Consider the following 24,317-nt stretch of genomic DNA (forward strand, 5'->3'; position numbering starts at 1 on the left):
TATATTGAAAGTATGCATTTATGTTCAAAATGGCAGAACATTGCTCGGAGCTTAAATAAATCTCCTGCAATATACAATAATCGTTTGCATGTATAACGCAGTTATTATTATATTGATTTCACAGTTTAAAGCTTTACGAAATGTCGCACAATATTAAAAAAACCAACAGCGAGATTGTAATAAAAACACCGGCGAATTGAATAATATTGGCTCTCGTATAATCAATACCCGTTTATTTAGAACTCTAGTGAGTACAACCAGCCCGAAAATCATTTTCTTTTTCCCGTGAATCACGTACAGGTTCCGATTACGCTAAAAAGATGTACATTTAATATTCTGCAAACCGTGAGATAATAAGTCATCCCTCTTTCCTCCGAATAATTCAACTCTGAAAATTTCAACGTTTGTCGAAACGAAAACTCGTAAAACAAGCAGAGACACACGAAAACCGTGGCACTGACTTTATCGCGCCGCATTTGCATAAAAAGTTACGCGAGCAAAATTCTGTGAAGAGAAATATATTATTCCTGGGATCGATAAAATGCATTCTCATTTAAAATTCAATTGCGGGTCGGCAAAAAGAGTGAAAACATGTTTTACAAATTCGCGGTGAAAATAAATTCTCGCGGTTTTTGTTCACGATTCAATGCGATCGGTGTAGACAGCATTTTTCCATGTCTCGGGGTGACATTGCTGATACTTTGACAGCAATAATTGTTCGGATGACAAAAAAACTGCCAGTATTGACTTTTTCTCTTTAATTTCAACAAAAATGACATGAAATCAATGAGAAAATTAATCGACAATATTATTTAATTTCTTCAAAATACAAGAAAATTTAGAAGCAAAACAGTGTTCAGATAATTAATATTCCCTTCTTAGTAAGTTTATTAGCTTCTTCATTGTTTTAAAATACGATAATGATAAATTGAAGTTAAAATTATATTCTGCATCAATACATTTTATTATTCAATTGAAGTCACAAGAATAAAAATTCAAGAATCAATTCCTTGAGACTTGATGAAAGAATTTTTCATTTTTGTTCCGGTGTGTGCTCATTTTCCGGCCATTTTCCAGGGTCAGCAATAAAATCCAATGTTACTGTTCTTTCCGGAGGCAGGAAAAAATTTTCCACAAGCTTTTAATATACGTCGCTTGTCGCGGTTACAAAAGAGCACCAAAACGTACGACCTTTTCAAATAAAGAATGGCAAATACGCGAAGTTGGCTACCTTTCAAAGTACCCGGTGTGTTCCGTTGCTCGTTAAATTCTACCACACCGGGATTAAATGTTCGCAGTACCTTCCGCCGCCGGAATCCACGTATCAAAAAGAAATTAATATGAGCTACGGCCTCCTTCACAAAAGTGTTTCCAATTGTGATTTCATGCAGGTGCGGAGAAAGCTTTATGAAAAGGAATCAATGGCTCTTTGAAGGATATCACACAGAAATTCGTTTTAAGTGATTCCAACAAACAATTATTCTCATTCTTTAACTATTTCAAACAGGATCGTGTAGATGATTTTGTTAATGACCTAAATTATTAATCATACTTCATAAATAAATGCGTAAACAAAATCATAGATTATTTAGTTGAATTAATCAGTTTCTGTACAAGAATATATGTTAAAAAATTGAAAGCACTACAGAAAATAAAATATGATACTAACTCACGCATATCGTAGATTTATGGTCATCAATTTGAAATATATTGGAAACTATACGAAATTTGGGATAGTTTAATCCCTTAACCTACAATATCGTGTCAGACCGTGATAACTGAATTCGGGAAATTGAAGTGTTATTTATTTATTTTAAATATAAATTAAATATTACTTTTGTGTTATCAATCGTTAACCTTTAGAGTAAACGTAAACATGGAATAAGCATAAAAATTTGTTCTTTTCGTAATAAATTAGTAAGGGAGAGTTGCTGATATCGTACCACCTAAGGAATCTTGGGTCTAGAGGAAAATTGCGATGCGCTTCTGACCAAATATGTGGCTTAAATGATAGAGTGACATCTTTTTTAAATTATATAAGATAATAAATATTTATACAGTGACCTATTTATTATATATATATATATATATATATATATATATATATATATATATATATTCACTTTACCAAAACCTTCAAAAAGTATGATGTTAGCAACCGGTGTCATAAATCGTACTTACTGTTCACCAAAATCGTACCTATTCCTGAAACAATAAAATATGGCTTGGAGAAATAAAATAGATAAATAATATTAATACTATAATAACGATTATTAAAAAAGCTAACAAGACAAGACAAATAATAATCTTCAACTAAATTTGTCCAAATAAATTCGTCGAAATTTACATCAGACATCTGATTTCTTTATACTTCGACAGGCTCACGTGGAATGAACAGCACACCACCATTTTTGGTCTACATTGCCGACTTCACACTAAATTCCAAATTCTATAGCTAGAAGGCGTTTATATTTACAAACTTCCGAAAAAAGTGCCAGGTACGATTTAGGTGACCAGTACGCATTTAGCAACTCTGCCCTAACGATAAAGTAACTGATTATAGTTAAGAAATAAATCATAGGGTAAGGGGTTAAGTTATTCCGCTTGTTTCAGATTTTGAAAAGAAATACATGATTAAAAAATTATCCATCTTTGCTGATTTACATGGAAATCAGACTACCCGTATGAGTTCTGATTATCGTAACTATTAACCCCGCGAGATTCCATCGGATTTGCGGATACAGCAGACTTTAGCAAAACCGACGATCGAGAAGCGACAGCTTCAAGATTGTTTTCGTGATTCATATATCCCCCTACAACATCACATTTATCTATTTCATTAATACACCGTTCCCTTGCTCTTGTGTATATATTTGCCATTTACCAGCGGAAGGAGATAGCCGAGGATATAGGGTGGTCCATAACTATTAATTGCAAATAAAAAGCAGTAAATACTGATGTTACGTATAAGAAGAAAACAAAAACATAAGATACAGCTTTCCATATTTTTACCCCGTGTCTCATTAAAATGTTATTATATATTCAGTTGGACGATTTAATAATTTCAGTACTAAATTAATTTATTTTGGAATGGTTAAAAAATTATCGTAACATAAATGAACTTTCTAAACGAGATCATAAGAATTGAATCATCAAAAAAACTATATATGTTACGTGATGAATTAAATAGAACAATAAAACTGCAGAAAATTTGTTTCAATGTGTTCATAAAAAAGATATTATTTTTCCAATAACTAAATATTTATCGTATGCACGTTATTTGAGTTTTATTTAACACGTATGTAGGTACATTGCCAGTTATTTTTTCCTATTTGTTTGGAGTCGTTGACTTCTCTATCTCTTATTTTTGCTTTTCCTACCATTATTTTATTCATTCGTTCTTCTCATTTTTTTTGAAGCTAGGTTAACAGTGGCTTATGGTTGTAACTCGACTTTTGCACTTTCTTAATTACTCTGCACACACACTGTTACGTGCCCGCTTTTTTCCCTTCTCCCCTTTTTAACTGTACGTTATCGTTATTACTCTCTAAACGTTTTCCTCTCCTTGCACACTACGCACACTTCGCTTATTATTCATGAACCTCATTAGCGTTGGTATTATTTGCTTTTCACTTCCATCACTAACAGTGAAGAATGGTTAAATAATGGTGATCTGATAATTATAATGAAAACGGTTGAATAGAGTTACTTTTACTAAGCTTAATAATGACTACGAGTGCGTAATGCATGGGTCTTAATTATTCAATATTCTATGAAATTGAAATGTAAGTTAGATATTCAATAACATCTGACGATTGAAAATTGATTAAATTTTGAAAGGTTTCCCAATATGCATACTTACAAGTTTTCCATTTCCTCAATTTATATTGTAACGTTCACATTATTTTCGAATTGAAAAATAAATGGCTACAAGCATGACATTATAAAATATTATTTTCCATTTTCCATCCAGTACAAAAATCAAAAACTACCAGGCAAACCTTCAATTGAATTTTTTGAAGAAAAATATTATTTCAAATTTTTCCATTTTTTTTCGCAATCAACCGCCATCTTTTTCCACAAATATTGGAACACCCCCTATATATCAGTATAGTATGCACACCAATCAATAATTAGACACATTAGCACCCATAATATCCAACCTAGATCAAAACCCTTTAACTCAATTTTTTACCCGCCACACAAGAAAAATTTTACTTGATATTTTTCCATTTTTTTCGCAATTAACCGCCATCTTTTTCCACGAGTTACGGGGCACCCCGTATATATCGATGTAGTATGTACAGGCTTCGACATTGATGGATAGTCTCCTAGAGCTCTCCGTTCCTGTCCGTCCTATTAAATGCTACCTACTCCACTGACCATTCCAAATCTCCCCAGCCCTCAGTTCTCCGCCCCCTCGGCTTAGCATATTTAGTGCTTGCCGTAGAGCCATTGTGCCTTACGGCCAATTTGGCATTCTGGCGCAGCGACGCGCACTTGCGACCGACGGAACGTCGAATAATAAGGGCATGTTTACGAGAGGGCGAAAGGATTCCTTAAAGAAGCTGCGAGTGCAAACGGGTCCAGCGCGACGCGCCGTGACCGCCCCCTGAAAACTTCGCGGCAAGGGGTAGAGTCGCAACATCTGCGTTCGAATGGAAAATGAATTTGTCGCAAGAGGGTTTGGAAGTTCTTTAAACGATGTCGTTAGGCTGCCAAGAGTTTCGAGAGGCTTCGCGAGTGAGGGATTTCGCCGACAGATTGAAATATTCTCGAAATTAGGGGAGAATTCCTTGGGATGAATTTTATTTACAAATAATCCGAGAATATTGGGAAGCTGTTATTCCTATTTGTCGACAATTCTGACAATTTACAAACAATTTATTGTTTTTGATTGGATTATAAACAAATGCGATGATAGTAGTGGCCTTGAGAGCAACACGTTTTGTGTTCCTCTGTATTTTGACTTTAACCCTTTGCACACCAGAATATTTCTATCAATAAGTATTCATTGTTTTCTTGTGAAATATCAATGATATTTTTTACGACTAACATAAAGAAACATCTTGCATAAATTAAGTGACAGAACTGTTTTATTTCAGTGTTCCCTGTGTTGACATATTATATAAAATTGAATATTGATTTTAAAATTTTATAATTTTGATCAAACCAAATAGTGACTGAAAGGCGTTTATCGAGTGCAAAAGATTTACTGTGTGGGATTCGGCGTTAAGTATCTTTAACGATTTGAGAAGTAAAGGGTTGAGCTAAATTAAGAACGTGATGTCTCTTCATGGAAGATGTAATGGAATTGAATTCTGTTAAGGATTGACGAATGTTTTCCCATTTTGTTTGTGCGCCGAGGAGATTTAAATATTGTAATATCAATAGTAGCGGTTAAAAAGGGTTGACAGTGACGAAGAATAAAGGGAATTTAATTTGGTTATTTAAGAGTAATTTAATTGTGACCAGGAGTTAAAGGCAACTGGAAAGGAAAAAGCACCAGTGGATATTACAATTCTGTTTTGTCATTTGAATTGCGGACCGTTTCTTTTTATTTGCATGACAAAGTAGATGTATTTGTATACTTTTTTACATTACGAGTGATAACTGCCTGCATATTTAATCTGTTCCATCTTGACTGCAAGTGGAATGCTCTTTAATTGAATAAAACGGTAATATTTCGCGTGACAGGAATAGTCTATTTATTCCATGCATGCGTGAAGCACAATTAAATTCCTAATTAACGAAAAGGGACTTTCTTCACCAGTTAATTAAATGATGCATCTAAATAATTCGCTCTCTACATTAAATAGTGTGTTTTATTCATTAGAAAATAAATTTCTGCACTGGTTATATAAACGGTGCGTTTAAACAATTTATTCTCTGCAATAAAGCGTAAATATTATCTTTCATTATAGAAACAATTTGTTAATTAATTAATTAAATGATACATATAAAGTATATATAAAATATACTTTGTATATTAGTATATTAACACGTCGAATGCCACGCGATTTCACGGAGCAAAATACACGAAACAAAAAAAGTTATAATATTGAATTATTGAATTGACTTTCGTTATTGTTATTACACGTTTATCTTGTCGAATATCACTGCACTAGGTGGTATTACTTACAATATAAAAATGTTTTCAAATAGTCACTGTTTAATTCAATGAATTATAGTAATTCGATTTGGTTGGGAGTCACCGATGACCCTCATGGTATCCAAGATGTTAAATGTATATTTTCTTATTTTCTAATTGTTATTATATTAAATTAAATAACGAAGTAAATAGAATTGCGAAGTACATAGAAAGAAAACTGCCATGAAGAAAAAAGTGAAACATTTGAAACCTAGGAGAGAGCTGGCTTGAAATTCAAAGAAATGGATGGTGGAACAAACGTTGTGTGCTTCCAGATGATTTACCAGGAAATATAATCCGTATCGACCGCATAAATGGCATTAAGAAATTCCTGATACTGACACGTTCCTTTCGGTTTCCGATGGAGCGGGAGAAAAATTTGATGGGGTGGCGCTTATTCTCGACTACCCTGGCGGACAGCCAGCCAGGTTATCATTAGCATAATCGACCGAAACTTCGTAATCCCTCTTTCAACAGTTTACCCGGTAACATGGGAAATGGTATTTGCAATGCATCTTCTTACTTTCGAATAGTATTACTTCTCCATGTATTTTTTGCTGTTTATTCATTGTTTCCATTGTCCTCGAACAAAGACTAGTCTTAATGGTTTCTTTGTTTCTACAGACACAGATTGGGAATTTAATCAATATCAAGAACTTAAATAGTCGGAATTTAATTAACCCTTTGTCCTATAGTATCGCCTCAGACACACGGTGAAGATTTTAAACAGAACTTAGCAGAAGAATAATACTTAATTTGAATTCAAAGGAATTGAGCAATGTTTATGCTTGTTATCACTTATTGTGTTTTAGAACAAATATAGACATAGAATGTCTAGAATGTTTCTCTTTTTCCAATAAATTATTAATGACAAAGTAGTTGTATCGATCATGGTTATGAAAGGAATTATATGACAAAGGGTTAAGAGTAAGAAATTTAATTATTATTAATGTTATTTATTAATATAAGAGGTTATTCATGGACGTAATGTTGAAACTTTACGAATACCATCGTTTTTGTATATTTCATCGATGAACTCGGAACTAGTTCAGAAATATGTTATATAAGACTGATTAACGAGAATGTTGCAACGTACATTGTCGCAAAATCTTGGGTGTCCGAGTAGAATTAGAAGACGATAAGCGAAGAAGTAGCCTGCTGCATGAATGTCAATAAGTAAGAGTGTACGCTGTGGCATCAAAGCAGCTGGAATTTCATTTTACAAAGGTGAACGTGAAAATAACTGGAATTCCGTGAGTGGCTTTAATTTGCATAACTTTCCGAAGGAAGTTTAGATGTGGGGATAACATGTATTAATTATAGAAGAATTTTAAGAATCGCAGACAGTAATTCGCGAAAAGTGATTTAAGGACAGTTAAAATTAGTGATAGGAATCTTCATAAGTCTAAAAAGGAAATTAAAGGAATGAACATGACTCTCATGAAATGTGGCAATCATTTTTTGTTCATTGCCATTTATAGGAAATTTGGAAGTGTAAAATTGCAGAGAATGCACATGACACAAAAAGGTATGCAAAACGTCTAGGATATAATCCGTTTTATAACTTTTTTTAGGAGAAACCATTTTTTATCGTAATCGTATTCGTCCAATTATATTCCCAAAAATTTGAATTTCCAAAAAGATTTGCGGTCTATTCATTACGAACGATCACTTGACAAAAACAGATATTTAAAATGAAGGAAACTGACTTTTTTATTCGTCCGAAAGTAATAGTAGTTACATGATCGCAACAGTTACCATCCAAATGACTACTAAACTACCTACCGTAGCAGCGAAGCAGTTTTCCACTGGTCGGAACAATGCAACTTTCTTATAATGGAGCTTTCGTGTCTCGGTTGCGAGATTGCAGACCGTGCTCAGAGATAAGACACAATAAAAGAATCATCATTAGTCGTACGTAGAAACTAATGGAAATTTTTTTTACCATGGAGAACACAGACATTAAGGAGAAACCTATTCAATCCACAATATCAAATTAATCTAAGTAGGATATCAAATAAAACACTAGATAGTATTCAACCTCTATAATAACTGAACGTGAAATTTATTACCGTACTACTTTCGCGTTTCCTTTAAAACTCGATCCTCTACCAAGTGATCCGTCACTTTATACGATAATCCCCAACCAAAACTGTTCTTAATTCCAATAGTCATAAAGAATACTACTAATAATACCAATACTATACCTAACTTCTTTGAAAAATCGTCATAAAGTAGGTCATAAACGAAGAAAGACAAATTCTTCCACGGAAAAACTCGGAATAATAGTGGAATCAACAACACCAAGTTAGTATCAGGCGATAAATTAACACGTTGTCATCCAACCTAGATCCTTAATCAAATGTTTTGTCACTTATACAATAATTCTCAATCAAAAGCGTTCATAATCTGATTAACACCGTCGCTCTCCAATTGATCAATGCATTTAAAACATCATTAAAAAAAATACAACGTAGACTAGTAACCAGTTATATTCATTTCTCAAATTCGAATTACCTTCGACAAACTGTACGCAAGAATTTTGTAGGCGAAATAATATGGAAAAAACTCGTTTGAATTAATACTCTTTTTATTGCAATGCTACTCACTCGAAAGTTGCAGAAAGAATGCCCTGAGAAGAGCACTGTTTGGCCGGAGGACCCCCTCTTGTCAGCATAGTTCTTACTGTTTATTGCACCCCGAGACTCGGAGACGCTTTCCCTTAAAAAAGCACCGATTGACAAAACCCAGACGACCAGCGTTCGACTACCTCTTCACTAGGATTGTCTTACAAAATTGAGTATGCAATTACCCCGAAAGAATCTAAACAAACGAAACCATGCTCAAAAAATGAAGAAAACAATTCAGTCAAATAGTCCCCAATATATCATCAGAAGTTAAATAAGTTCTAACAATTATACGACAATCTCAACAAAAGGAAAGTCGAACCTGGGTTGTCTGCATTTGAACGCGTACTTCTTGGGATAAAACATTTCTAAAGTTCGGGATGCAATAAAGAGCGACGGCCAATGACAATGGTAGTCCTAAAAATGGAGAGTGCCATTTTCAGAGCATTCGTTCTACAACCACCAACAAGGCAGTAACCACCAATAAGGCAGGTGGATAATAATCCATTTAATTTACCTTGAACCTTCCAGAATGATACCAATAATATACCTAATGCCTCCAAACTCATCGAAAATCCACAATAGAGCAGCAATACACGAAAAAAGACAAAACCTTCATACAGGAAACAATGCCGGAACGAACGCCGCGCCGCATCTCCATCAAGTTAGTAACAATTCCGGCGATAAATTAACGCGTTGAGACCGGCAATGAACGTCACCGTTGATTTAACGCTGGCCCTTTATCGACGCTCGGGCTCGGGGACTTCTGAAAGCGGCGCGGCTTTCGTTCTGGACGAAAGGGAATTAACGGCTAGAGAGAGAATTAGAAAACACCCCTCGGGAACCGTGACGCGGCGGCCGGCCGGCCGGCATCGTGCCGTTGCATCGACTGTTACTTTGCCCGGCGAGCAAATATTTAGCCAGGCCGGTCGGGCACGGACGGCAAATGACGAAATAAGGACGAGAAGCCATTAGGCTGGTATCTTTCAACGGGCGAACGGGTCGCTCAACCCTTTCTCGCTCTCACACCGCCGCCCACCCGTAGCCGGCGACGACCCCACGCCGCCGGGCGCAGCTTCGGGAAAGCCCGAAAGGGGCGAACGAGATGAGGGCACCTGGCTCGCGGCGCACCGCTGTAAAATATGCTCCGTTTTGCACACATCTCGGCGACCTCTTCCTCTCTTTCGCGTTCATTCCGCTTCTACTCTCTTCCGCACCCCGCCCAAAGGGTCGCCGCGTATTCTCACCAGGGGACGGAAAAAGCTTTGGCGGAACGCGCGACTGTTCGGTGGAACGTGACGATTAAAATCCGGTATGAAATGTGAGGATTCCGCTGGCTCGGTACTTCCTCTGTGTCCGGGATTTTCCTTTTTTCTTCGTGGAAAGGGGATCGGGACGGATCGAACGCACGATTGTAAACTTGAGGGCTTGAGGGAAATTGGGTTGGCCTATGCCAGGGTTTTCGTGTTTTAATTATGGGACGTTGTTTTGTTAGTTCGCAGTTCGAGAATCTGGGAAACTATCGAGTTAAGTGCGTTCGACGAGTATATACGTCAACTTAAAAGTCAAAATGATAATAATTCGTTCAACGATGAATAATTTATTTGTTCAGATAAATGCGCAATTCTTCTTCGTTTCAATTTCATTTTTCGATGGAATATATTATGGGTGCATTTGAGCTGCGTTTGAGTAATATAACATACAATTCATTGTTCAATTTTATTGGGTGTTCAGTGAAAGATCTTTGACACTAAATTCCACAGTTAACAAGTTAATGTGTTGGTTATGTGGTTGTATTTCTATGACTGTTTGCGAGTGAAAAATTAATACAGGAATTTATTTTTGTTACTGCGGTTGTGAGTAAATCTTTGAAATAGTCTAGGTATTTTTGTGTGATATTTGTTCGTCTGTGCGGTAACTGTCAATGGATGACGGGTAAGAATTGACATTGGATGTTTCTGATAACTTGTAGTTCAATGATCAATCACCTAGTTCTTGTCAACTGAATGTTCACGTTCTCCAATAATAGTAGAGTAAATAAAACAGTACAGCAATAACAAGATTCGTCAAACATTGAAGTGCAGTTTTAAGGGACACTGAGATCGACGTTGAAAAATAAAAAAAAAGTGATTTCCATGGTACCGTTAAGTTTCTGAAGTGGTATCACGCTACACCAATCACAAGTGACAGCAAAGAGTCCGCGGGATGTCGGCGAGATCGTTAACGCAGGGTACGATTTTGAGAGGTCTACTTCAGTCTAGGGTTCGAGGCACAAGCGTAGCTCGAGCTAGGTAATTAATGGCAGAGATAGAACTGGCAGACGCATAGAAATACGTCGTAAGTTCTATAGGCCGATAGATCAAGAGTTGAGCCAGGTCTGCTAAAGCAAAGTCTTCCGCATGAGTAAGCCGGGGAGCATCGTTGCGAATTCCGACTTCCATTATGGGCATATCGGTCACCGAGCTTCGAAAAATTTGGGTTTCAGTTGAAATTCAGAGACACGACGACTTGGACGAGTATTTTAGTAAAACTGAGAATCGGATTGGATGGTGTAAATATGAAAGGTTGGTAAGCAACTATTCGTTTGAAACTGATTATAGGAATAACCAGTGTTTGACGAAATGATAAACACAGAATTTTAGAAAAATAAATATTAACTTATAATTATACTAAAGTTTTTAATCGATTTCCTAAAAATATCACTGAACTGTACTGTAAATTGGTAACAATACTATTGGAATAGAATATAAACTTAGTAATATGATTAATAAATTATATTATAAGTATGTGCTAATAATATTAGTGAAATAGAAGATAAAGTTATCTCGTATTATATTTTAGTTTTGTGCTCTACTGTACAAACGAATGTCAAGTATACGTAGATATGTGTTGTTTAACTGCCGACTTACTATCGTGAAATTGGAGACCTGACCAAACGACCGTGACATTGATACGACAGCTTACGATTTACAAGACGTACATAAATGCGGTACAGGAGGGTTATGCGCCGAATGAGCCTAGATCTAACCTAGACGTAAGCGTTTCTGAATCTGCACACAGAGATTTCAAACAACCCAGGCATATAGATAAAACTTATTGAATTTAATTCTACTGCTAAATGTATTAGTTACTGAGTGTTTTTTTTAGATAAAAGGAAATAAATGAATATATGAGTTATGACACCTTTAGAACTAGACACCATTTTGTATAAATAATAATTTTCCCCTCAAATGCTATTCAATTATTTCGCGTAATCAACAGAATTATAGAAGTTAAATATTTACTAACATTCTCGTCGTACACGAGAGAAATGAACTTGGATTAATGTACGAACCACTGAACATGACAATCTAATGTAATATCAAAATAGAATGAATGATTTTGTTTGCAAATAATAAAGGATACCGCAAGTATATGACATTAAATTTAATGATAAATCCAATGTGAATCAGACGTTTAATTTCCTGGTCGTTCAATACGATGCTATTAATAGCAACTAATATTAAACATTTTAATTTGTAATTAATAATTTTCACTGATTTTACCAGAGAATGATTCTTTAAAGCAAGGATACTGAACAAAATATGGAACATTCATACGAAGTTTTTAAGAATATGAATTCTTCAGAATTAATTTATTAGATATAGAAATTAATTATTAGGTGCCATTTCATTAAATAAATTATATATTCATTTTGAATATGAACATGTTCAAGTTGTTATAAGATGAAACTGTTTCGTTGTTTATTTACTAAGTCAATAGTATTCAGGTTTTCAAAACTCACGAGGAACCAATACAAAACGGAAATAGAAATAGAAGGCTGGAGAGCATCAATGGAATCATCAATGGTACGTGTCTCTTTTCGAAACTGATTTCACTTCGCTCGGAATTTCTCATCACGTATTTCGTCGCCCATCAGCATATTATAAAGTGACATTGATATCGGGCACAAGGCGAAGATCATAACCGAGATCGTAAAAAGATGTCCTCGTAAAGTTATCGGATGACTCTTAACGAGCTCTACATCCTATTTTTCAGTCGCACAAAACTGGGAAAGCAGAATTCAAGACTCGAAACTTACTTCCATCTATATTACATCATTTATATTCCATTTTCTATATTGTCATTCTTAATGGCTATTAGAAACTGTTATTTCATGTAAAATTCGAATTTTGCAAACTACCTAATTGATGTGAAATAAATGGTCGACTATTCTCTTGCTTTATCAAAGAATTCGTAGGACAAAGGTTCGAAATACTTGGAGTATTTCAAATATTATGAAATCATAATTAATTGATAATTCATTTTCCTCTAATAAAGAATCAATCCAATGAAACATTACCATGAATATTAATTCGATGAAAGTAACATCCAATCTAAAATTGAATCGTGGAGAATCAACCAGGTTAATGAACTAATGTCTTCGTAAATATTCAAGTGCAACACTAAACATTAATTATAAACGAGAATATGATTGACCAATATTCGATCATTTATCGCCCAGCTGTACCAGCATGCACTGTTTCTGATAGTTTTATTTATGTCGGCTGGTAAGAGCCACGTATACATACATAAAGTGTATCGAGATAACACGAAGCTGCACACGAAGTTCTTTATTCACTTTGTGTATCCGATATTTCATGCAGCCACGCCGTAAGAGAAAAGGATATTTATTGGAAAACGTGAAAAATTGATACTTGGGCTTGGTAACACCAGCAAACTGCTAAAATGCATCATAACGAATGACGTCAGAATCGATTTGTATTTTATGAACAGTTAGGGCTAAAGAGTATTCTTCATTTTTTTATTATGGACAATCTTTGGAAGTCTATAACTACTTCGACAATATAACTTTTTGAAAAATTAATCCTTTTTCTTCGTACTGTTGAGAATTGCATATATATTTTTTTCTTATATGGAGTTCGTGTTGGACGTTGAAAATAATTTTTATTCAAGAAGAATGAAATTTATTCTAATGTTTTATTATTGATCAACTGATAACGAACATTACCATCGAGAACGATAGTAACATTATTATTGAGAAAATGCGTTGTGAAAGACACAAACAGAGGGATGCGCAAACACAAACATGACCACATTCGAGTCAACTTCATTTATCGGGATTACCGCGTTGAAATTGCTTTTCACCTAGATTCGTACGTCCTACACACGCATTTCACGTAAAGGATTATCCTCGCGAATCAATGATTATGAAGCTTAACGAAACACGCGATTGCACACTCACTTAACGAATCACAGTATTTCTGAACTGTCACGACTCTTGGAAAATTCACGTGGTAGTTAAAATGTTAACGTTAATTTACACAAAATCACAATCACCTATTTTCACCTTTTCCATTAAAGCATTCTCATTCAACATTCACAGGAAAAGATCAAGCATTTTTTATGTTTGACTAAATTATTATACTATATATATAATATCTGACTTTACAAGTTAAAATGAACCGCTCACTGACCAAATCGATTAACTCCACGTTTTGCATTTTTTAAGATTTTATCATTAAAACGTCTTATTGGCTTTGAACTTTTTATATTTAATATAAATTTCATTATAACCGCAATAATTTCAATAATAATAAGAGTTACTTCAAGAGTATTCTATTTATGTATTTCACATATTTGTTAGATTAAAGCTGTACCTGTGTTAATCAAGTTAAATACATTCTATTATAATGATTCGATTTTGCATTTAAAGGGAAATTTAAAAAATCAATATGTAACCATTGACTCAATTTTCTCTTGAATCGCACAAATACTGGAAAAATCTTGGACAAATATCAATTAGAGAAATTATAGAATTATAAAAAAATCACTTATTAAAAAAATCCAGAATAATTACCCTGAAAAATAATTCTTTCACGTTTTCTCCTATATAAACAATCTTCAACAAAACTCATCCTTATCCCACAGATCAACTTAGAATTGGATAAAAAAAAACAAATTCCCTTGTCATCGAATTCGTTCAATCCACAAAATTTTCGCTGCGAACATCTGAAAATACCTTGGTGGAGGGAAGGGTGCAGTAAAAACCGTTTCGCTGCTAAAAATATCAAACGGTAACATTTGCCAAACCGCGACAGAAAGAGGATAGTAAATCCCACGAGGGCCGGAGCGCGCGTGTTTTGAAAAGCGTGGGAGAGGCGCGGGTTACTAGGGTAGCACCTCATATGTTGGGATTACGAGGTTGCTCCCTTTTCATTCGTATCGAGCAGCTTGATCTCGCCGGCGTACCTGCCCCACGATCCTCGTGGCTGTTTACAAAGTACTCTGTAATGGGCATCAGGACACGGGGTAGACACGTACTCTGCACACGGGGTGCACAAACTATGTTCTGCCTGTGTGCACGGGACCAGGTTATTGCTGGGTTTTCGACGTTTCTACGATTGTGTATCCACGCCTCAGGATTGACTGACGACGCGCAAGAGAAGCAGACGCTCCGAGGATGGCGAGAGAAAGGGGACACTATCCGTTACACCCTCTTTTGCGATTGATGCTCCGCGTTTCTGTCTACGCTAATTAAATGACCCGGAAGTACGATAAACTACGACTTCTGAGTTCTCGAGAGAAGCTTTTGTAAAACGTTCTTGGATTAATTATATACTAATGATAGCGTTACTGATTATTAGTGATAATTGATATCGTCGAACGATAATTGATGACATACATATATGGCTAGAAAAGATTGTTGATTGTGAGAATTTTGGTTTTAAAGAAATTATTTTTTTGATCAGGGCATTGGAGTGTGTAAAGTTTTTGTTGTAATAAATATTGGTTTGTTAGACAATATTTGATTGATCTAAGATTATTGAATATAGTGTTGTAGTGTGTTGTAAATAAATGAAGATGAGTGGATAATGTCGGTATAAATATTATATTTTCGATGAAATAAAATATATAAGGTACTATAACTTGTGAAACTGTAACATTTGTAAATATTCAGAGCTTAGGAACTGGCTTTCAATTGAGAACCCTTGGAATAACAATTTAAGAGAACAACTCTACATGTATTCTTTCTTAGGTCTCTTTGTAAATGAACATCACTTATGAACAATAACATTCAGAAGTTAAACGTGTCAGGAATCAGTGACGCTCAAAGTAACATTGCACTTTGATGATTATTTAGCCGCGGCGAGCTTGCTGGTCTATTCTCGGCGGGGAGAATGGCGGCGCGGAGAAAGAGATTTCTAAAAAAATCGTGTCGGTGCGTGGTTTTCATAAGAGACCATATTTACGATGCGTCAGATGGTAACGCCTCGACGACCGTATTGTGCCAGGGACTTTATTAAAGTCGTACTTGCATATCACTCTCTGTTAACGCTCGTACCCGGCGGAACTTCGCGAATGCGGAATTCCTGAATGCGTCTAATTCGAGGAATTCCCGCGTAGGACGGGGACAGAGTTTTATTCGACGGTGAATCCTGTCTGTGAGCTGCGGCGAATAGTATCTCATACCACATGACTTCGGGAAATGCTTCAAGCATTCGACAACTGGTATCCATGTTTCCTCGTAATCTGTTTATTGTATGAACTATCGTTTGAGTATTGTATCAAACTGAGAATGCTTCAATGAAAGTATGCCGCGTTTTTACATGTTCGAAACATTCGAAATAGCTTTGAAGTTTAAATGAACTAACGAACTGGCGGACTAACTTGAAGCGTATCTTCGATTGGTCTTTTTTAAAGATTATATTTAATTACATTCAAAGTCTGAACTTACATTTAAAACTGTAAAAACTTTCTTTTGGAAGATATGTAACTGTTCTCTACTAATTTTTTAGTCAACCAATGGAATCGATCGAAATAATTTTAACGTCAATTTTTAATTTTAATTAGAAATTAACTTTAATTTTTCGTATCTTAAGATTTGATCTAAAAGATATTTACAAGAAACCTATCATTTTAAAATATCAATCTAAAAAGATACTACTGGTCTAAACCTTCAATATAAAATAGTTTTAGCTGCAACGAAATAAAGATTAACTTACAAATTATCTACGTGAAGCTCTAATACAAACTAATTTAGCTCCAACTAAAGAAGAATTAACCCAAGACTTATCCATAAAAAGTCTTCCGTCCCAAAGCTCGAATTAAAAAAGAAATCACTTCAATCCTCTAATACAAACTAATTTTAGATCCAACTAAAGAAGAATTAACCCAAGAGATATCTGTGAAAAACCTTTCATTCCAAAGCTCGAATTTACAAAAAAATCACTACGGTCGCGCGTTAAGAATAGCAATCAAGATGTCCGCTGCCGGTATTCACAGGAAAACCGGTAGGAATCCGGAGTAAACATGAGGGCGTTTTGAAACTGGTTCGATCCACGGATCAAGACGTTCCACGTGCGAGCCGGTTGGGATGCAAGGACAAATCTCCGGCATTCGTGGCTCGAGGGCTCCCGTATTCAGCAGGTAGCTCTCGTTATACGACGACGCCCGTGACTCATGCTATGCGAACGTCTGCATCGCATTCGCATGCAGGATGCCCCGTTCCGCAATTTCAAGGGAGCCATAGGAGTGGGAGAGGTTGAATTGCCGACATTGTAAACACGCCTATTAACCCGCGCGTGCGAGTTAAGAACCGCGCGGGCGAATCGTATGCGAGTAACGCGTGTAATCTCTCGCACCACTGCCCCGGCACGGCCACTGGGAAATACGGTCGCGGACCCGGAGCACGTGTAACGGCCACTTTCGACTTTTTCCACTGCACGACACACGGAATTCCCTTGTATGTTAATCGTTGGCGGGGTTCAACGACTGCTCGTAAAACCGAAACAATTGGAGCACTCGTGTTGGCCCATGAAGCTTGGTGATCTGGATGGGTCCTTCGATATCAAGGTTTGGAAGAATTAGAGGGAAGATTTCAAGTTCAATGTTAACACTAAATCTGCCGAGATATTAAATTAAATTTTTGAAATTTCTCTATAGAAACTCCAAGAATGCATCTATCGAGATTTCAGTTGATTTACTTAATTCAGTTTGCGTATTGGTAGATCAATTTCTTTAATAATTTCTCAAAGGAACTTCTGTTATTTTTTTAATAATTGCAAAAAGGAAACATCAAGAATGGATCATTTTACTCATTTTGTGACTACTTATTTCAGGAGCTCATTTTTTAATATTTTGGATATAGTGTTGGTTGTTATTGGAGAGTCAAGATAGTGCAAGGTAATTTTAGTAGTTTCATTTATTATTGAATAGTATGGCTAGATGTGATTTATTTAAAAATTTAGGGACGTTTAAAATACAGTATTGAAAGTTAAGTTAACAGTTTTAATGCGAAATCGTTACTCCATTCCTCTGGGTCCTACACTTTGAAAAAATGAAAATAAGAAGTAGAATTTTTTATAATATATTTATCTTAGTAATTGTATATTAGATGAATGATTGCAGCTTCTTCTAAATCGTCTGAAACGTACAATATCTCCGGTATGGTCTAGTGGCTAGGATACCTGGCTCTCACCCAGGAGGCTCGGGTTCGATTCCCGGTACCGGAAAATAAATTTTTTCGTTTCTCTATAAAGTATTAGTTTAACACTAACTGTTACTTTTTCAACTCATACATCTTTTTTATAAAAATACTCCCCAAAAATCAGAAAAAATAAAAAAAAAGTGTATCGCAAGTACTAAAATTTGGAGAATACGGTTAAATAATCTTTACATATTGCTATTGCATTATTTATTTTTATAATTTAACTAGGTTTCTTAACAATCTTCAATTCTTCTACTTTATTATTTCACGGCACATAATCAAAGGTGGAAAATAATTAAAATAAAGGTTATTTCGTTAAACTGAAATACGTTGCAACACCTTGGAAATCGAGTATTAAATGCGGAGAATGCGTGGTAATGCAAACTTTGACCCCATGCTGAGGAAACAGTATTAGAAAGTATTCAGCTCTCGAAGCGGAATGAATCAAGAGGCAACGGGTGCAGATTCAACGGTACCTTGACGGTCACGTTTCTCCACGCCCTGTGATTATTGAATATTTAACGGCGACCAGCCAACGTTTAACTTCCGGATTCGACGGCGCGAACCGTAATCGGCTGCGATCGTGCGATTTAACACCGGCCTGAATAGCCTTTGTCCTGAGATTTAATGCTATCGATCTGCCCCAGCGTTTCAAGTCTCCGTGATACGCCGCGCCAGCCACTCATCTCGCGGCGTTTAGTGTCACCAGACATCCCACGATTAGCATTCCCTACTCGTCGCGCCATCATCGCGCGTCTAACAGATATTTATCTACTCTAATGATAGCCGGCGTCTATACTAGGTATGCGAGAACGCCGGAAATGCCTGCTTGCCGGCGGAGATGCATGCAAATCCGTCTGATTCACCGTTCGAAGTTCCATTGTACCTTGTGACGTTCCTTAAAGCCGGTCGCTTTGTATTCTCCTACCACCGTGGAGATTCTATTAGCGTTTGTAATTGGCAACATGATGGAATCTAAAGCAGTCGGCCAAAGTTAACGGTGAAGTTCGGAATTCCCCGGTATTTAGAGGATCGTTAGTCACGTCGGATAGAGATATGAATAATTGTTGTTTCACGGTGAATTCGGATCTATTGTTATTGCCCCGAAATGGAAAAAATGACAATTATTTGATGAATAATGGTTTGTAAGATTGATCGTTGAGATGTGAATACAGTTTTCCCCAAATGGTAAAAATGGTAAAAAATGGTGAAAATTTAGTGAACAATGGTTTCTAAGAAATTTATCTTATGAATACAGACGTACTGACCGTTTCCTTAAATTGATAAAAATAAGAAAGAAATTCCATAAACAATGATTTTCAGGGGATTTAATAAAATACTATATCTGAACTTCTTCATTCGCCATGAATATGTAACGATGTAACTACTACGTACGCGCAAAACCACTATGCCGACGGATTTTCCAACGGGATATACGAAATAAATGAAGTTACGCAGATTAAGAATCCTTTCACGGTTGCTGATTAAACATCTACTGTTAGAGCACCGGCAAAATTAATTTCGTGCGTCACAGTTGTAGTTCTCGTAACTTTTTTTTTATGGACACTGCCACTTTCCGGGAAGTTTTTAATGAAACCGAAATATACAGAAAGTTACGGTCAGTCGCAATGAAAGTATACATTACTATTATATGACATAAAAATAACAGATTTTCGGGTTGAATCACTGCATTTGTATTAACAAATGTTCCTTTTTTTGTATTTTTTCATAAATAAAAGATAAAATATAATACGCGTGATTAAGGTGTGACAATATATATACATACAGTCTGCATAAATACATGCAGAATTTTCTATAATTATTCGTTTGACTTTCTCAAAATAAAGGTGGATAAAATTACAATCGCGAATGAAAGAGTCTCAAGTAAATACTGAAGTCAAAAGATTATTTAAAAAATAAGAAAAATTCTTACTCGAGAGGAAGAGGTCCTGGAGGGCCTGGGCAGCCTGGCACAGGAGGGCCCATGTTTCGGCAGCGGCTAGTCCCGTTCCTCGCAGAGCAAGGACATCCCCTGCCACAACAGCAAGACCAAGTCCTGCGTTTGGGTCGGTTTGCATCCTGCAAAGAAATTTCGAGTAATAATTAAAGAATATTTATAAAAGGTAATAATTAAAGAATATTTATTCCACCTAAAAAGTATACACTTAAAAAGTAGGTATACAATTCCTGATTCTTGTTTCACTTTCTTAAATAAATAATTCAAGAGTATGTTTAATATCTTCCTGAGCAAAATAGTAGACAAATCATTGATTTATTTAGGTATTAATTATGTGCGAGAAGAACGAATGTTCCGTATTAAACACTTACATTTCAAAGAAACGTTGAAACCACATCGAATCTTGTAGAGATTAAATACTGGTTTAATTGGCCACTGTATTATTAATATTTCAAAGCGGATAAACTACAGAAAATGAGAACGCTGATACTGATTAAAGGAGTAGTATACAATTGATACCTATAGTTTCGCTTCTTTTACCGCTGTACCCTACAACGATGCCGCATTAATTAATGCTCTGTCCTTCCTATGAAAGTCCCGCTAATTACTCCGTTCCCTCTCAGCGTTACAAAATGTTCACAACCACTTCGGGTTTCATAAATCTTGCAGATAATATACTTAAGTTGTTTGTAAATACTCCACCAGTTCTATCGAAATTTATTATTGTCCTTAATTATTTTATCGAAGAAAATTGATATAGAATTTGTTGTTAATGGTGAATCCCTTATAATAAAATATAAAACCTTCATTAATGAGAGTGAAAAAATATCTATAATATTCAAAATCATTTTGAAACATTCGTATCTTTCTTTTCGTAATTTTTTAATTGTAAATTTTAATATAAAAATCTGATTGATAGAGAAAAAATTGCAGCAACTTGAAAAAACTTTCTTGAACGTTTAAATTTACTTTCTGATATTTTTCAGTTGAAAGTTTCGATATCAAAATCTTATTGAGAGGGAAAAGGTTACTATAACGAGGTAAACCTTTCTTGAACTTATGTCTTCGTCCTTATAATTTTTTAATTGAGAATTCGTGCACGTTACGTGATTCCATTCACAGACGAAACGCGCCTAGGCTTTTATGTTCTTCATTGATTGTTCATCCGCGAACAATACGTTAGAGTCTGCCGCGAAACAAGTCCGCGGAACACTGGGGGCTGGCTCCGGTGAAACAAGATTGAGGCGATGCAACGTGTCGCGCAAGCCGGCCGAGAACAAGCAAACGCAAACAGACCGGGGCGTGCATATTGGATGCATCGGGCTTGTTGGGCATACACCATCGATTATTTCGATCTCTTTTGTCCAACGTGTTGGTTCCGCTCCATTTCGTTCCGGAAACCGTGCAACCGTTAAACGCGTCTCCTTAATTAATTCAATCGCGACTTGCCGATTTTTCAACGAGACTCGGAAGAATAATCTTAACTATGACCGTTGAGACAAATTGTTCATCTATATTGATTCATTTGAAATAGAAAATAAAAAAGAAAACATTCTACGCAAAAAGTTAATTTCCAGTGTCAAGTTGTGATTTCTGGTTTCTAAGAAGACGAAAATTATGATTCTTTAAAGTGTAAAAAAGTAATAAAAATATATAATACCATGCAGTTAGAGTATTTAGTAAGTATCTATACAGAAAACCAGGAAATAATTATGTGAAAGGTTTTCTAAGTATTAATTATTAGAAAAATATCAATGATAGAGATTGTACGTATTATAATTTATGATCACAATACGATCATACATTTACTAATTTATACGTTATTAATTCATGGATTATCTAATGATGGTGAAACATAAAGTAACTAATTCATAAAGGCGATTGGCTCCGAACTAAATTTGCGATCTAACCTCAGCGTTCCGCGTTCGGGGGGAACTTTAATTCCGAACATTTCAACCGATACCGATCATTCTTTATGTGTACGTTTTAAATGCAAATGCTAGAAAGTTATCGTTCGGTCTCGTTCTAGGGAACTTCGGGTCTAGTATTTGCAGAACGCTCGTCAAAGCGCTTACATCAGAAGTAATTTCTCTCGACCGGGGGATCGAGGAAACTTCTGGGAAGTATTAGTCCCTGTTCCAAATATTCTCTCGAGAACTAATTTTTTAGTTTCGTCATCATGAATGTCTGTCCTTTCAAAACTATTTATTGTATACAAATGTACTTTATCAAATTTCATTTGTAAAAAGATTGAAGACAAACTATAAACAACGATTGTGACTAAAATCGAATAATTTAGTATTTTTATTTGTAAGATAGTTGCTATTATTGTTTGTAATTTGTCGTTGAAACTTTAAGAACGATTAACAATTTATTCATTTCGTTAACACTACTAGTTTGTTAATTCAATAATAACATTCTTATTTTGTCTATAAATTCGTATCAAAACTGAGATAATGTTTAGGTTACATTAATTATAAGTTCTATGATTAGTCGTAGTTTAGAATAACTGTTTTTTTGCAACACTAATTGTGGAACACCCTATACACCACTTACGCTGCTACAACGAAATGAATATCGCAAAACATGTATCCATGTGGTAACGTCCGTTCCATTAACCTCAATGTTCGTCTCATTTTCAACTCATTACGAATGCAACCAGCAACGATGCCCGAAGATTCATTCAATTATGACTACGATGATTCTTGATAAGGGGATCAGTCTCTAATTCAACATGGTCCTCATTATTCAAATCGTAATTAAGAGATTCCTCTAACTGGAAATTAAATTATTCGTTTCATAGACAATGTACGAATCAAAGTTTAAATTTTAAAGACCACCATAAACAAAATTTCACACCATGCGAATTTTATTTCAATATTAATAAAATAACATAACATGTGTAACTGAAATGTTCCAGTTATTCATTAATATTGTATATATTCACGATTTTAATTCATATTAATTGAAAACATTATTTCCTGCGTAAGAATATTAATACTAATTATGATTATAAGTTAACCTTTTTCGTTGAAGTACTTGTATAATGAGTATTTATGTTTGTTCATTTTACCGAGTAATTACTAAAATTTTAATAAATTCTTTCAAGCCTCTCTAAATAAAATAAAGGACACGCGAAGTTAATGTTACTTTAATCGATATAGGTGATAGTTCACAGGCGAAGACGGGTGACATAATCGTTCCCGAACGATCGACAAGGAAGGCCGTTTAATTAGAGGACAATCCGTTAATGGCTGCGCCCGAGTGCCTCGTCTAATTCCGCGAAATTTCATCGGGTTCCGAATCAAACGATGCTACGTGACTTCCCCGTAGAATATCTACCTGCGATCGTAATCGAATGACCGGACGTTCCGTTGCTCTAATTTTTCCCAACACACCCACTCAATATTGCGTTACCGAAAGTTATTAAAAACTTAGGAGACATAAGAAAGGTTACAACGAAGGGTATTACCTATGACACATCACGTGCGAACGAAACGAAAATTAACGTGAAGAACAGCTAATTATTAAATCATTACTGAACCGCCATAAAAATAAATACACAAATTTAATTTCCTACGAATAAAATTGAAGAAATTGAAGTTACATGAAATATTTTTTATACATATTGGGTTGATAAAAATGTTGTTTTGATGTTTAATCGAGTTAACATAAAATTATTGTTTTTTAATAATTCAATAAGAAAAGAAGAAAAAAGCGTGATCGAATAAGAGCAAGCAAAATGAAATTCAAGCTGTAACAAAGTATTTAATGGATTACTCAGGCGAAATATTTAGTATCAAGTTTCAAGCCTCTTTCACGAATGGAAAGCTGGAAACATTCGAAAAAGAGGATTACCCGTGTTTACTTTCAATTAAACTACATATAAAAATTTATATTTCACTTGGTACTGTAAGCTTTTCGTATGGATAAACATCTCGATGATTCTACAGTGAAGTAGTTTCTGTAATGCAAATTTTTATGAAAATTATTGAATTGTTCCTGAAAAGATATTTCAAATCGAATGTTTATCGAACGATTTCTCCGTCGATACCATTTTAAGCGATATCCGATTCGATGGCATCAAGTAAA

At 35.3% G+C, this 24,317-nt stretch overlaps 1 protein-coding gene and 1 non-coding gene across 7 annotated transcripts in view; one reads left to right on the forward strand and one right to left on the reverse strand.

Moving 5' to 3' along the window:
• The window catches only part of LOC116427851 (uncharacterized), a 130,064-nt gene that overhangs the window by 62,385 nt on the left and 43,362 nt on the right, over positions 1-24,317 (reverse strand). For all 6 annotated transcript variants that reach the window (XM_076370797.1, XM_076370792.1, XM_076370796.1 and 3 more), the window contains one exon: positions 20,202-20,347. In XM_076370797.1, coding sequence (XP_076226912.1) covers positions 20,202-20,346 — 145 coding nt within the window. In that variant the 5' untranslated portion in view covers position 20,347. The remainder of the gene's footprint in view (positions 1-20,201; positions 20,348-24,317) is intronic.
• On the forward strand, positions 18,222-18,293 carry TRNAE-CUC (transfer RNA glutamic acid (anticodon CUC)). The gene has a single exon. It is a non-coding gene; the product is annotated as a tRNA-Glu (tRNA).

This window comes from Nomia melanderi, chromosome 9 (assembly GCF_051020985.1).
Source record: "Nomia melanderi isolate GNS246 chromosome 9, iyNomMela1, whole genome shotgun sequence".
NCBI lineage: Eukaryota > Metazoa > Arthropoda > Insecta > Hymenoptera > Halictidae > Nomia > Nomia melanderi.